Genomic DNA, 14,524 nt, shown 5'->3' with positions numbered 1-14,524 from the left:
CAAATGAATGTGTCTTTAGATAGCCCTGTCCTGGTGGTATTTTCAATAGCTACTAACCTTGCCTGGTACAGTATCGGGGTTGTAAATTGGCATAGAAATTTAAAGCAGGTTCTTGTTGGTGCACAGCACAAATTAGTTATATCTGGGGATGGTAGTTTTTTCATCTTCAGTTGTCTCTGATACAGCTTATATGAAATAATTGTTGTTCTGTTAACTGAATACCACTCTGTAATTGCAAAAGAAAAAGAAAAAAGTTGCAGATGTTTTGTTGACATTCTGAATGCCTCTAAGTAAATACAATTTTTTTTATTAAAAAAAGCAATTAAATAAGATCCTTGATACGTAACTTCTCCCTAGTTGATGTCTTTTTTCAATTGAACTTCTTTACTTTTCACCTGTGTGGAATTCTTAAATCCAACGGTTGTAATCTAGGTATGCTTGGAAGGCACTTGACAGCAAGTTAGGCAGATGACGTAGCATTATTTGACAGACATTTTGAACGCATGACACTCGGGGGCAGAAGCAAAGTTCACTTGCTTCTGTAGTAGTCAAAGGGATTGCTTCAATGCCAATATATATGTCCTCCATATAGTAATGACTAACACAATTTTCTTGTCTTTTTTTGTTTGTTTGTTTCTGACCCATCTTCCAAAATATCAGTGTTATAGAAAAGTGAATTTTTCCTGAGCTAGTAGGATCTTGAAAATTATATGAAAGTTCTGCACACATAATTCAGGTGCTTAAGAAGTTAAGAGTTTATTCAGATGAAGTAGGTTAAGGTCTGCGTCCCTCCCGATGCCCAGGCATCTCCTTTTACCCATGTATTATAGTCACTTGTCTCATGGAAAACTCCAGTGAATGATGGTCAGGTTCTGCTTACTTTCAATGTAATGTAATGTAATGTGGCCTGGTCTGGCCCCTATTCTGCTTTCTATGGATGTACACTTTCCTTGTCTGAAATCTTGACTGAGCCTGTCTAGGATTGTACCCAAGTCATTCTCTATTGTTTCAGATTTTCTTAGTCTCTGGCCAGTATCATGTGTCCATGAATGAGACTCCTCTTCTCAGTGCCTGATTCTGCATAGGTGAATCTATGTGGAGCGAGAGAGAGATCCAACCAGTCTGGCTGTGAAATTTATTTTATCTGCTTCTATTTCCTACCCTAGTTATCTCTTCTTCTATTTTTGGTTTGCTCATCATCTATTCTTGGTGTGCTACATTTTTGGCTTGGTGAGATTAAAATGATCAGATTAGGGGTCAAAGGGATAGTACTTGTCTTGCAGATGGCTGACCCAGGTTTGACCCCTGAGTATTGCCAGGAGTGATTCCTGAGCAATGAGCAGGAATCACTCCTGAGCATTGTTTGATCTGGTCCCCAAACTAAAATAAAGTGTTCAGATCAGACTAACCTAAGATTAACTAGTTAATCTAGTGTTCCACTAGTTACATAGATTATCTGACCTTCCATATTTCTAGTCACATTATATATTCAACACATTTTCTCTTCTTTCATCTGAAGCTTTTGTACCTAATTTTTTAAATTAATTATTTTTTATTAGTGAAACACCATGAGGTACAATTGTAGACTTACAAACTTTCGCGCTTGGGTTTTAGTTATACAGTGATCAAGTACCGATCCCTCCAACAGTGCCCGTTCTCCACCACCAGTTATCCTAGTAGCTCTCCCCCCACCACATACCACCCAACCCCACCCCGCCTCTATGGCAGGGAAGTCCCTTTTGGTCTCTTTTTCCTTAAGGGTGTTGTGGTTTGCAATAGAGGTACTGAGTGGCCATCGTGTCAGTCGATAGTCTACTTTCAGCATGCATCTCGCAACCTGAGTGAATCCTTGAAACACTCTTTACTTAGTGTTCCCTTCTCTATCTGAGCTGCCTTTTCCCCCAGCATGTGCTGTCAACTTCAAAGCCATGGAGCAGAACTCCTAGTACTTATCTAAACTACTCGTGGGTGTTTCGCTCCCATTCTGTTACTTTATATTCCCCAGATGAGTGCAGTCTTTCTATATCTGTCCCTCTCTTTCTGACTCATTTCACTTAGCATGATACTTTTCATGTAGAACCACTTGTATGGAAATTTCATGACTTCATCTTTTCAGCTGCATAGTATTCCATTGTGTAGATGTACCAAAATTCTTTAACCAGTCATCTGTTTGTGGGCACTAGGGTTTTTTCCAGATTTTGGCTATAATGAACAATGTAGCAATGAACATACAAGTGCAGATGTCATTTCAACTGTACTTTTTTTTTTGCCTCTCTGGGATATATTCCCAGGAGTGGTGTTGCTGGGTCAAATGGGAGCTCAATTTCTAATTTTTTGAGGATAGTCCTTACTGTTTTCCAAAAGGGCTGAACCAGTCGGCATTCCCACCAGCAGTGAAGGAGAGTTCATTTCTCTCTCCACATCTGCTCCAACACCGGTTCCTTTTGTTCTTTTGGATGCAGGCCAGTTTCTGTGGCATGAGATGATATCTCATTGTTGTTTTGATCTGAATCTCCCTGATTATTAGTGATGTAGAGAATTTTCTCATGTGCCTTTTAGCCATTCGAATTTCTTCTTTGAGAGAGTTTCTGTTAATTTCATCAACCCATTTTTTGATGGGGTTGGATGTTTTCTTCTTGTGGAGTTCAACCAATGCTTTGTATATCCTTTATATCAACCCCTTATCAGATGGGTATTGGGTGAATATCCTTTCCCATTCTGTAGACTGTCTTTGTATTTTGATCACTGTTTCTTTTGAGGTGCAGAAGTTTCTTAGTTTAAGATAGTCCCATTTGTTTATCTCTGTTTTCACTTGTATGAAGATACTATTAGCATCAATGTCCTGGAGGATTTTTGCCAATCTTGTCTTCAATGTACCTTATGAATTCTGGTCTGATGTTGAGTTCTTTATTCTATTTCTATCTTACTTTTGTAGAGATCTGAGCCCATTTTTTGCATGTAGCTGTCCAGTTTTGCCAGCACAATTTGTTAAAGAGGCTTTCCTTGCTCCAGTTCATATTTCTTGCTCCTTTATCAAAGATTAGATGATCATATATTTGGGGGGAGGGGGTGTTTGTATATTCAAACCTGTTTCATTGGTCTGCAGCTCTGCCTTTGTTCCAGTACCATGCTGTTTTAATTATTACTGCTTTGTAGTAGAGTTTGAGGTTTGGGAGGTTGATTCCTCCCATTTTCTTTTTGCCAAGAATTTCTTTAACTATTCGTGGGGGCTTATTGTTCCATATGAATTTCAGAAGTGTTTACTACATTTCTTTGAAGAATTTCATGGATATCCTTATAGGGATCACATTGAATTTGTTCAATGCTTTGGGGAGTATTGCCATTTTGACAGTGTTAATTCTTCCAGTCCATGAGCAGGGGAAAGTGACACGAAAAAAGCAATACTGTTCACAATTGTGCCTCAGAAAATCAAGTACCAAGGAATCAGCTTAACTGAGGACGTAAAAGAACTGTACACAGAAAACTATAAAACGCTTTTTTACCTAACTTACCTTTGGTATCATCTCTACTTTTCTCCTAACCATTCTTATTTTTAAAGAAGGTTTTGGTATTTGACTGGTTTTTTGTATGGTTTCAAATTTATAGCACAAATGACACAAGGTATGATCTGTTATCTGAAATACAGCTTAAATCCAACAATATATGCATAGGCATGGTGAATTTAAGAATATTTTTGGACAACACAGTGAACAGGACCTGGCTTAGATTTTTTTGTCTACAGGCAAGTTGACACAATAAATCCTAGCAAAAAAACATTTGCATATACATTAAGCTTAGATTTAGTGTCAAAGTGTTTCATGGCACTCTGACCATGAACTAAGCAACCATTGGATGCATTCAGTGGTAACAACTTTTTCTTGGACTGGCAAGAACTTTCTATGGGCTCATTTCTTGGACTGGTAAGAACTTTTAACTGTTGACATTTGTTGAAAACTTTTGATCTAGAATAGCCCAAGGTGCTCTCTATATGTTTTTCTATTATCTTCAACGGACATAAAACAGTCGAGGTCAGCAGGCCAAAATAAAAAAGCAGCAAGCACTTTCAGATGCACTGTTAAAATAGGGCTGCATTCAGATGTGTTCTGGTCATCTGGTATATGAGTCTCCTAGTTTTTTGGACTCAACTTTCTTTTTGCCTCAAGAAATACTGAATGTAGATAAAAGTACTGACATTTTTAAGTACATGATAAACAATATAGAAGGAATATTTCAAAGCTGTCAGTATTTCTTCAGGGCTGGCTAAAATAGACACTCAGAATCTCTGTTTTCAAAGTGTCTCTGTCCTGAATAGGGGGCACCATGCTGTCATGTGCATTTTCATTTCTGCAAATGTAGTAAATTGCTGCCTAGCTTTCCCGTCAAAGAAATTAGGGCAAGAAATTGTCTGATTTCAGACTTTAATGGAAAACATGAAGTTGGCTCTAAAAGCCTCCTATTCCAGAAACTAGCTCCATAAGCATCAAATCATCTATAATGGAAAGAAGGAAAGAAGGGAGCACCATGAGGAGAGATGGAAAAGAGAGTACATCTGCTAGAACTTTTCAAAACTGGTTTGATGACTGGCTGCCAACTTTAAGCAAGAACAAAGAATTGTTTGAAATTCTTCAGAACTCAGTGTGGATCCTCTTCACACAGCTTTTGACTCTGTATCACAAAGAGAAACCCTGTGGAGATTTGAGGGATGTCCAGCAAGTCTCATCATGACACTGTATGGGAAGACAAGAAAGAAAGGGGCTCATTGTGGCGTTTCACACTATTCCCATTCTGCTGGCAAGACAACAGTCACAACAACACAGCAACACAGCAAAGTCACCCACACAGCTTCCATACTGGGGACCACCATGATGAGAAAAACAGAGGGGAAAATTCTATCAGAAGTAATCAAAGAAGGCAGGCAGGCAGATAAGGAAGCACCCCTCGCTCTCCTCATGGCAATGAGTTCTTGGGAAGTAATAAAACCAATAGTCCCAAGGCAGCAACAACAGTCAACCCATTCCCCCCTATCATGGACACAGGAACTAAATCCTGATGACCTTTAGTTGGTTCCACTTCAGACCCAGAAAAACTAGACCTTCTTTTAGCTCCAGCAGGATCAGAGACCAAGAAAGGAATGTTAAAGAAGACCATCAATTGCTTTCAAGTCTTCCCCTTGACAATCACCCTAGCAATGGGCTCTTAGTTAGAAAGCCCCATGTGGGAAAGCTTAGGAGGAGTCCTATAAAAGCCAACTTGAGCAAAGAAAGTCCACACATATGCTGCCCACATACATGTATGCTGCCCATGCATATGGTGTCCTCATACATGTGTTGCTGGCATCTCTTCTCTTAAGATGTGTACTTTCAAACTTTCATATCTAATGCTGGAATGTGTACTGGTGCTTCCTCTCCACTCTGGAGAATCCCACATTCTCTCTTGAGCACAACATTCTCTATTTCTCTCTCTGTCTCTCTTTCTCTCCCGTTCCTCTTCCTTAAAATTTCCAAATAAATGGGTCTGGAGTGATAGCACAGAGGGTAGGGTGTTTGCCTTGCATGCGGCCTGACCCGGGTTCAATTCCCAGCATCCCATATGGTCCCCCGAGCATGGCAAGGAGTAATTCCTAAGTGCATGAACCAGGAGTAACCCCTGTGCATCGCTGGGTGTGACCCCCAAAAAATTCCAAATAAAACTCGTTTTAACTTCACTGTTCTTTTCTCCTTAAATTCTTTCCTGTGAAGGAAAGGTGAGAACCTGAAGGGTCTGGGTAAAGTCTAGGGTTGACTTTTCTTTCCTGCAAGGAGAAAGGCTCAAAGCTGACTCTTACCAGTCTTACATTTCTCCAGCCATTCTCTAGGGTTTGGGTAGAGACGAAAATGACAGATTTTCTCCTTGAGGCTACAGCCTTTCTCCTCTCCATTTTACATAGTCACCTGGGTTCCGAAAGTAAGTAAGAAAAACACACAATGTCTAACCAGCACACACAATGTTAAAGAGAGGCCCTAAAGGTACTTTAGATATGAGTCAACAACCTCTCAATTGTGCTTGTGTGAAGTGTAACAGCCAGGTGATTTCAGGGCCCTATACGTTTCAGCAGTCTGGAGATTGCAGATGCAGGTCTCCATCCAAGAAGTAGTATACAACTCTCAAAAGGTATAAGGTAAGATCTAGTGTGAATTCAAAAAGCAGCATGCAGGTGCTGCTGTGACACATTTGTGTTTGGTGGCGGAGAGTTGCCTCCGATCCTCCCCAGGCCTTTCCAACAGAGAGACAGAGAGATGGGGACCACAGCCTGAGGGTGAAAATGGCCCGTTTAATGCAGAGCAGTTAGCATACTTATAGAACATTTTAAGGTGTCAGAGGTGTAGGACTTCATGTCCATGTGATTTACAGAGGTAAACCATTTCAACAGAGGCAATTCTCTGGGGAAGGTAATCTCAAGGAGATGCACTGTCTCCCAGGGATATCTGTATTGCTTTTCTCTTTCTTTCTAGTTGTATATATCAAACAATTAAGTCAAACAGTCAGACAATTAATTCTACTTACAAATACTTGCAGTCACTTGGATAAATACAGTAAAAGATGAAGATCCCAAAACTTAGTTCTCTGGACTCTGAGAATAAGTGAGGCCTTTACCGTAAATCCCAGACTAAGTCCTCAGGTCAGGTTAGCTTGTCCTTCCCCATGGGGGTCCTGTCTCTTAAGTCATAACAGCTTGCATCAAGATCATGCATTTATGCTTCCTAGAATGTCCTATTTCGATGCTGGGGTAGCTTTGCCACTTGCCCCGGGTCCATCCCAGTCCCACGGTGAGACCTCCCTTCTGTGGTGTTAGGAAATATAACAACTGAATCCTGAGTCAAGTAATTATGACCAAGCAATTATGCCCAAGAGTAGATATATTTCAGAGTCAATCAACTCCCAAATATTTGTATCATAGCATTAAGGTCTTTCTGTGTTCAAGCAAAGAACATTGCTCTATAGTAAAATATGAGAATCAAGGAGCACTATTGCACTGTTCTCCCATTGTTCATCAATTTGCTTGAGCGGGCACCAGTAACATCTTCATTGTGAGACTTGTTACTGTTTTTGGAATATCAAATACGCCCCAGGGAGCTTGCCAGGCTCTGCTGTTTGGACAAGATGCTCTCAGTCGCTTGCCTGGCTCTCTGAGAGTGATGGAGGACTCGAACTCGGGTTGGCTGTGTGCAAGGCAAATGCCCTACTGCTGTGCTATTGCTCTGGCCCTAGAAAAGCAAGTAATTCACTACAAATACAAAATCCAGAATCATCAGAAATTTTTGGTTTATGAGTAACCAAGATTGACTTGGGGAACTGTGACAATGAAGAGTAAAACACAAAGGAAAGGTTAAAGATAAACTTTAAGGGGTTGGGGATGCTCACAAGAGCATTGTGAGCTTTGCTGGGAGGAGGAAAATGGATAGTTCACTGATGAAGCCTAAAACATTTAGGGTTAATATCAAACAATCTAGCATCAGAGTGATATCGTCAGGTAGATGTTAGGACTTTTCTTTTTTAGAGAGCATGTGGAAGTGCCATGAGCTGGAATGTGTATAAGTTCCACAGACGTGAGTCACCACAACTAAATAAGTGCAACCCATTGCAAGCACATGTGTAAACCCTGGAGACACTGATTCCAATGGTAGTGAACTACAGTCAAATGTTACACTTCTGACAAAAATCACAATCAAGAACGTGTATGATCCTGGTCATGACAACAACAGTATCAGCAGAGGGAAGGGAAGGAGAAAAAATAAAATAGAGTGAAAAATTATGCTAAAATAATTGCACAGATATAATGAAATATGATTTACAGAATAAAGAAGAAATTGTACAGGAAACAGTCATGCGTACTACCAGGAAAATTATAAAATAACCAATGCAGACATATCCTGTTTGTCTGATTGCATTTCAATAAAAAGGAAGTTATTTAGACCATCAGGAGACTATAAATTGAATTAAAAGGAGAAAACTCAAAACTGATTTTAAGTTATGATTTCTCAGTAGAATCATAAATATGGGTAATAACCCCAGTTTTTGCTCCTTTTAGTGGTTGAGGGATAAAATGCTTCTTGAGAGTGTGCAGGATCTTGATTGTCCTCGGTGTGAAATGATCTACATGCCAAAGGGACATGTCTTGCAGAGACCTTTCTGAATTTCCTGGAGAAATCAATCCTTCATAATTACCATAGCAACCCAAATTAGTGTTATCTATTTTCTTGTGAGAAACTGAGAGTTTTGGTCACTAAGCTGAGTTTACGCAGGTGTGGAAGGTGGAGTTAAAGTCTAGGCTGACTTAACACCATCTTTATCGTTTGACTTTTCATTTTAAAAATTGGTTTAGAGCCACACCCAGCTGTAATAGGACTACTCCTGTCCAGGAGTGCTCAGGGGTCACCCTGGAGGTGTTTACAATACTAGAGATTAAACCAAGGTCAGCAACATGTGAGCTTTATCTTTGGACTTTCTATGTAGAAAACTCACAGTTCTTGGCATAGTACTAGGCAGAACAGTGCAGTGAAGACCTCCACAGAACATACCAGCATTCAAAAGAATGGTGGAAGTCCCAACCGTAGCACCCACCACATAGGACTGAGCCCTGTGCAGTTTTTTTAGCCTACTTTCCACTGACTACAAAATGGTTCATTGCCACCCTCTCTGCAGGGTTTCAGAGATGACCTCATGGGATCTCATGCTCTGAATCTGTTAAGTATCTGTTCATTGACTGACTCTTGGTTTAGAGTCAATCTGCTTCTTAAAAAATACATGATTACTTTCCAAATGCTGTGTAATTGAAGATTAGTATCTAGAGTCAACAGAAATATATGTTTTTAGAATGACAATAACAAGATGGTACAGCGGGTAGGGCATTTGCCTTGCACGCGACTGACCTGGGTTCAATTCCTCCATCCCTCATGGAGAGCACGGTAAGCTACAGAGAGTATCTCGCCCACATGGTAAAGCCTGGAAAGCTCCCCGTGACGTATTCAATATGTCAAAACCAGTAACAACAACTCTCGCAATTTGTTGTGATACGTTACTGGTGCCTGCTCAAGCAAATCGATGAAGAACGGGAGGACAGTGCTATATATTTTTAGAAGAATGATGTAAATTTAATGGTATTAAAATGTTAGGATGTATTAATATTTCCAAATTGCATGACCTAAAAATGAATCATCCATCCACAGTGCTGTTGATTGTCTTAGCAAAGTGCAGTCCCTTCTACTGGCCAAATTTTTAGGGAGTGAGGGTGGGAGACCTGCTCCCTGAGAGAATGAGTCATTAAGGGGTTTGGTGAGATTTGTCTGTCGCTGGTCCTTCTGTGCATATGGGAGAAGAAGGCATCTGAGCTTGTGTCTGTGGGCCTGCCCTTCATGGGTAGCCAAATTTTCTTCTTCTCTGAAACTCTGACCGTCAAAAACAAAGATTTTGGGAAGTTTCAAATGAAGATATAAAATAAGCAGAATAGAGGTGGGCTGGGTGCATTGTGCAGTTTTGAATGACATGACATTAGCACAGCAGTAGGGCGTTCGCCTTACAAGCGGCCAACATGGCCGATCCGAGTTTGATTCCTCCGCCCCTCCCGAAGAGCCCAGCAAGCTACCAAGAGTATCTCGCCCGCAGGGCAGAGCCTGGCAAGCTCCCCGTGACGTATTCGATATGCCAAACACAGTAACAAGTCTCATGATGGAGACGTTACTGGGCCCGCTCGAGCAAATGGATGGACAAAGGGAGGAACATGACCATTAGGACCGTGACCGTGACCGTGACATTGAATTGCCCTGAAACAGCCAGAACATATGGCAGCTATCACTGAGGGTAGGGGCCCAAAGAAGGCAAAGAATCATCCTCCAGTCTCATTGTCCAGTGTTTTCTGTTGAATTCAACCAAACTAAGTAAGTTTTTATGTGAAAAAGCATCAGAGACAGACAGAAAGGGAATGCCCAATGAAATTGTGGAGTTGAATTAGGAGGACATGGGAAAAATCGTGGCAGAGAGGTAGACAGGTGGCCTTTTCCTCATGTTTGAGTATCTACATGAAGATAGCTTATAGCTATTGAGAAAGCGTTAAAAAATACTGACAATTCTGAGAACATCAAAAACCACCCTAAATGGTTCCTTATATAGGAAAGAAAGAAGAAAAGTCAATTCTTTTGCAATTACTTTTCCTCAAATAAATGAGAGCTTTAATTCTCAAATTGGAGAAACTCTTGATACTAGCAGATGATATAACAAAAAAGGCAGGAATTATTCTCATTTTACAAATAAGAAAACTAAAGATCATAGAGTCTAAATAGTTTATCAAAAGATTCAAAATTGGAAGCTGAACAGTGCAAGTGTTACTAAGAAATCTAGGGGTTAGAACCATGAGGAAAGCATTTGAAAGAATACCACTTCCATCTTTGAGTTTATAATTAACAGTCAGATAATTGTATCATTTCTGCCCAGAACATATGTGTGCCTACAAAACAAACTATCCTCCCGTTATTCATTGCTTTGCTCAAGCGGGCCCAGTAACATCTCCATTGTGAGACTTGTTGTTACTTGTATTTGGCATATTGAATATGTCACGGGTAGCTTGCCAGGCTTTGCCACGTGGGCGAGATACACTCAGTAGCTTGACGGGCTCTCCGAGAGGGGCGGAGCAATCGAACCCGGCTTGGCCGGCCTGGTTACGCACAACGCTCTACCACTGTGCTATTGCTCCTAAAATCCATTTTCATAATAAAGATGAGATGTAAAAGCCAAATTTTGAAATAAAGACAGACCCAGAACAAATGAGTTTTGCGGTATTTTCTGGGGTGGTGGGGTGGGGTGGGAGTTCATTTTGATCTAGCTATGGCAGCAACTGTCAGTACGGCTGCATTTCCAGCCATCAGATGAGCAATAGTTTGAAGGTGGTGCCAAATCAAGTGAATTTCAAAGGACGTTTTAATGAGAAAAATGTTTCCAAGAAACTGTCAGACACTAAGCCAATGTGACCTGAAACTTGGAAGGCAAGAGAAATATTTGAAGACTTCAGGTAAAGACAACCTCAAGTTGTTCATTACTGCAGCAAAATTGTGACGTAGAAGGCAGTAGGATATGTCTCCACAAATTATGATCAATACTCTAGGAATAGTGGATAACACTGAAGATGATCTTACCTTTGCTGCCAGGATCTTTGTACACATCATCTCTAATTTTCATATCAGTTGTGGAAGAAACAACCACCATTTGTTACCTCATCTATTTAGACGACAAAAAGTCACTTTTTCAAGGTAAAAGCTGCCATGAAAGATGCATTTCTCTTGATACTAGAACTTAGTAAAAATGGAATCTCAGACCAGAATCCACAAAGTACACAGAAGCAAAATACTCCAGGAAATGAATCTCAAAGATGTGTTCAATGATAATATTCCATTGGCAAAGATAACAGAAACAAAAAATAAACAAATGGAACTAATAAAAATCAAAATTTCTACATGCAAAAGAAACTCCAGCTAAAGCGAAAGACACTCTACTAAATTGAAGAAGATATTTATACAGAATATTTCCAGGAAAAGACTAATATTAAAGATATGTAAGGTGCTTACAAAGATTGAGAGCAAAGAAACCAATAACCTCATCAAAAATAAAAATGAGACTGGGGATTGACAGACAGTTCCATGAAGAGGGTATATGGATGGCCAATAAGTATGTTTAAGGAGTGTTTTTCATTACTTATTATTTAGGGAAATCCAATTACAAATGACAATGAGGTATCACTTCACACAGTTGAAAATGGCATCTATCAAAAAGACTAAAAGAAACCAGTGTAGGCAAGGATGTGGTTAATAATAGAAAGAAAAAGGAACTCGTTCACTGCTCTTTTGTTTTCTGGTTCAATACCTATGGAAAATAGTATGGCAAGATGTCAAAAGTGTAAGAAAGGAGCTCCCATTTGCCCCAGCCATTCCACCTCTTGCTTTTAACACTCTCCAAACACTAAAATACTAATTTGAAAAGGTTTGTACTCATCTATGTTCATTGAAGTACTTAGGAGAACATCCAGGAGGTGAAGACCATCCAAATGTTCGATGATAAGTGAAGAGAGAAGAAGTTGTGATATACACAATGGATTTCTATGCAAACACGAGGAAGAATTAAATCATTCAATTTCCTATAACTTGGATGCAACTGGACTATGCCATGTTAAGCAGAGTAAGTCAGGAGAAGTCACTGTCACTGTCCTCCCGTTCTTCATTGATTTGCTCGAGCGGGCCCAGTAACGTCTCAATTGTGACAATTGTTACTGTGCTTGGCATATCGAATATGTCACGGGTAGCTTGCCAGGCTTTGCTGTGCGGGCAAGATACTCTCAGTAGCTTGCCGGGCTCTCCGAGAGGGCCAGAGGAATCGAATTCGGGTCGGCCAGGTTGGCCACTTGCAAGGCTAACACCCTACCCGCTGTGCTATCGCTCTAGCCTGAGTCAGGAAAACTACAAATGCTTAATATTTTCACCTGTGAATATTGTGTAGTATGACAAAGGATTGGAAGTTATCAATGTGAGCAAACCCTGGCCTTGGAGAATAGAAATGAGAATATCAAGAAAATAGGGTAATGGAGGAGAAGCTAGGGGAGCAGACTAGTGGTAACATGAATATCTTCGATGTTTTGGTGGTGTAGAGATAAGACCATTATAAAGATGTGTCTCAAACTATAATAATTAAAGCAAAAATGCATTTCATAAGAAACCAAGGTGGGAGGAGAGGGAACCTTGAGTAGCTGTGATGGGATATTGACACTGCTGTGGGGTTGGGTGCTGAAACTCCCTTTTTTTTTTTGGTACAAGTATTCTCAGACTTTCCTCTGCTGTGATTTGTTCCACCCACCCCCAACTTTCACAGGGGCAGAATTCTATTAAGGAGTCATTCAATCTTTATTCTCTCCCTAAATCTGCCCTAGCACTCAGTTCAATTCTTTTTCGTTTGTTTGTTTACCAATAAATGTGGTTTTATTTTTTCTTTTTATTTCCTTTCTTTTTTTTTTTTTTTTTTTTTTTTTTCTTTCCTAAGTTTTTATTGGTTGGTTTGAGGATCAGTACACAGACGTTTCAATTTGTATACAATTTTTAATGTACGTACCAAGAATCAGAAAAAGGGAATTGTGGTTCCTTTCTAAGTGGTGTCCAGTGACCACTGACTTTCCACCTTACAATTTGGAAACAAATTTTTTTGACCTGGTTATCAAGTACCAGTATCTTCAAATGAATGTTCAGCTGTTACATCATAATTCCTACTAATTCACAATTTAGCATCGTGTACACTACAAACGCAAATTCTTTTATTTTGCACAGCACGGGAACAAAATTACTAGGGAAACTAGACACCAGGACCAATGATATGACACTGAACTCGTGAAATTCTGACAGGGAAAGCCAGGAGCAAGGAGTGGTTTTCTTGAGGAAACATTTCTACCAAACTCAGCACAGGGACAGAGTAACCGAAAATGCTGACACCTCTTAATGCACGCCTGAGACTCCAAACCGCAATTCTGTGTGCTTTGTAGACGTAAGATATAAAAACTGCCCTCCACCTATGGAATGTTGACACCCCACACATTCAAAGACTCCCATAATCCCACTATTCTCTGGTTGTACCCAAAAATAAACAACCAGCAAACAATTTCACCTCTTAAAAAAAGCATTTACACTTACAAAATGGGATGAGGCGGGATTCCCTCCTTCTTAAAAATGTTTCTAGAGCTACTAAAAAACTTGCATTTACAAAATAGTTGATAAAAATATTCCTCTGGATTGTACAAGAAGGGAGACAGGCGCACTGGTGCATGTGGGACCCGGCGTCGCTCAGATGTGGCTTCTCTCTCCTGCGGCGTCAGAGGCGGGACTCTCCTGGGGCTTGGTCTCTCCATTCTCCGCAGGCAGGTCTTCCTTCGACTCTTGGTTGGCCATGTCCGCCTGCTTCCCTTTGGCTCCCCGCTTCCCCTTCGCTTGCACTTTCTTGTCTGAAGCTTTATCCTTCGCAGCCGCCTTTTTGGGCTTCGCCTCGACTTTGGCAGGCGCTGGTTTAGCGGACAGCCTGGCCGATCTCCTCTTGGGCTCCTCCTTGGCCGCCCCCTCGGCCGCGTTCACCTTCCTCTTGGGCATCGTGGCGCCCGCGCCTCCGCCGAGCTGCGCTGCCGGGACCGGGACCGCCGCCGCCCGAGCTGCTGCTGCGACCCCTCTTTTTTAAAATTTTATTGAATCACCATGAGATAGTTACAAGATTTTATGTTTGGGTTATAATCACACAATGATCAAACACCCATCCCTCTACCACAAGTGCACATTCCCCACCACCAATATCCCTGGTATACCCCCCCTTTCCCACCCTCCCCTTGTCTCCATGGCAGACAATATTCCCCATACTCTCTCTCTACTTTTGGGCATTATGATTTGCAATACAGATACTGAGAGGTTATCATGTTTGGTCCATTATCTACTTTCAGCACACACTCCCAACCTGACCAATTCCTCCAGCCATC

At 40.8% G+C, this 14,524-nt stretch overlaps 1 protein-coding gene across 1 annotated transcript; it reads right to left on the bottom strand.

Moving 5' to 3' along the window:
- Positions 1–13,085: 13,085 nt before the first annotated feature.
- LOC130035622 (non-histone chromosomal protein HMG-14-like) lies at positions 13,086–14,183 on the bottom strand. Its single transcript, XM_056127439.1, has one exon. The coding sequence runs from the start codon at positions 14,145–14,147 to the stop codon at positions 13,848–13,850; it is 300 nt and encodes a 99-aa protein (XP_055983414.1). The 5' UTR covers positions 14,148–14,183; the 3' UTR covers positions 13,086–13,847.
- Between the last annotated feature and the right edge of the window lie 341 nt (positions 14,184–14,524).

This window comes from Sorex fumeus, unplaced genomic scaffold, assembly GCF_029834395.1.
Source record: "Sorex fumeus unplaced genomic scaffold, SorFum_2.1 ptg000063l, whole genome shotgun sequence".
Lineage (NCBI taxonomy): Eukaryota > Metazoa > Chordata > Mammalia > Eulipotyphla > Soricidae > Sorex > Sorex fumeus.
Note: the sequence above shows the minus strand (reverse complement) of the source record. Positions and strands in the feature narration are given on the sequence as shown.

Bases quoted from the DNA above. Each gene is read 5' to 3' on its own strand.
- LOC130035622 (XM_056127439.1), bottom strand. From the start codon at position 14,147: ATGCCCAAGAGGAAGGTGAACGCGGCCGAGGGGGCGGCCAAGGAGGAG.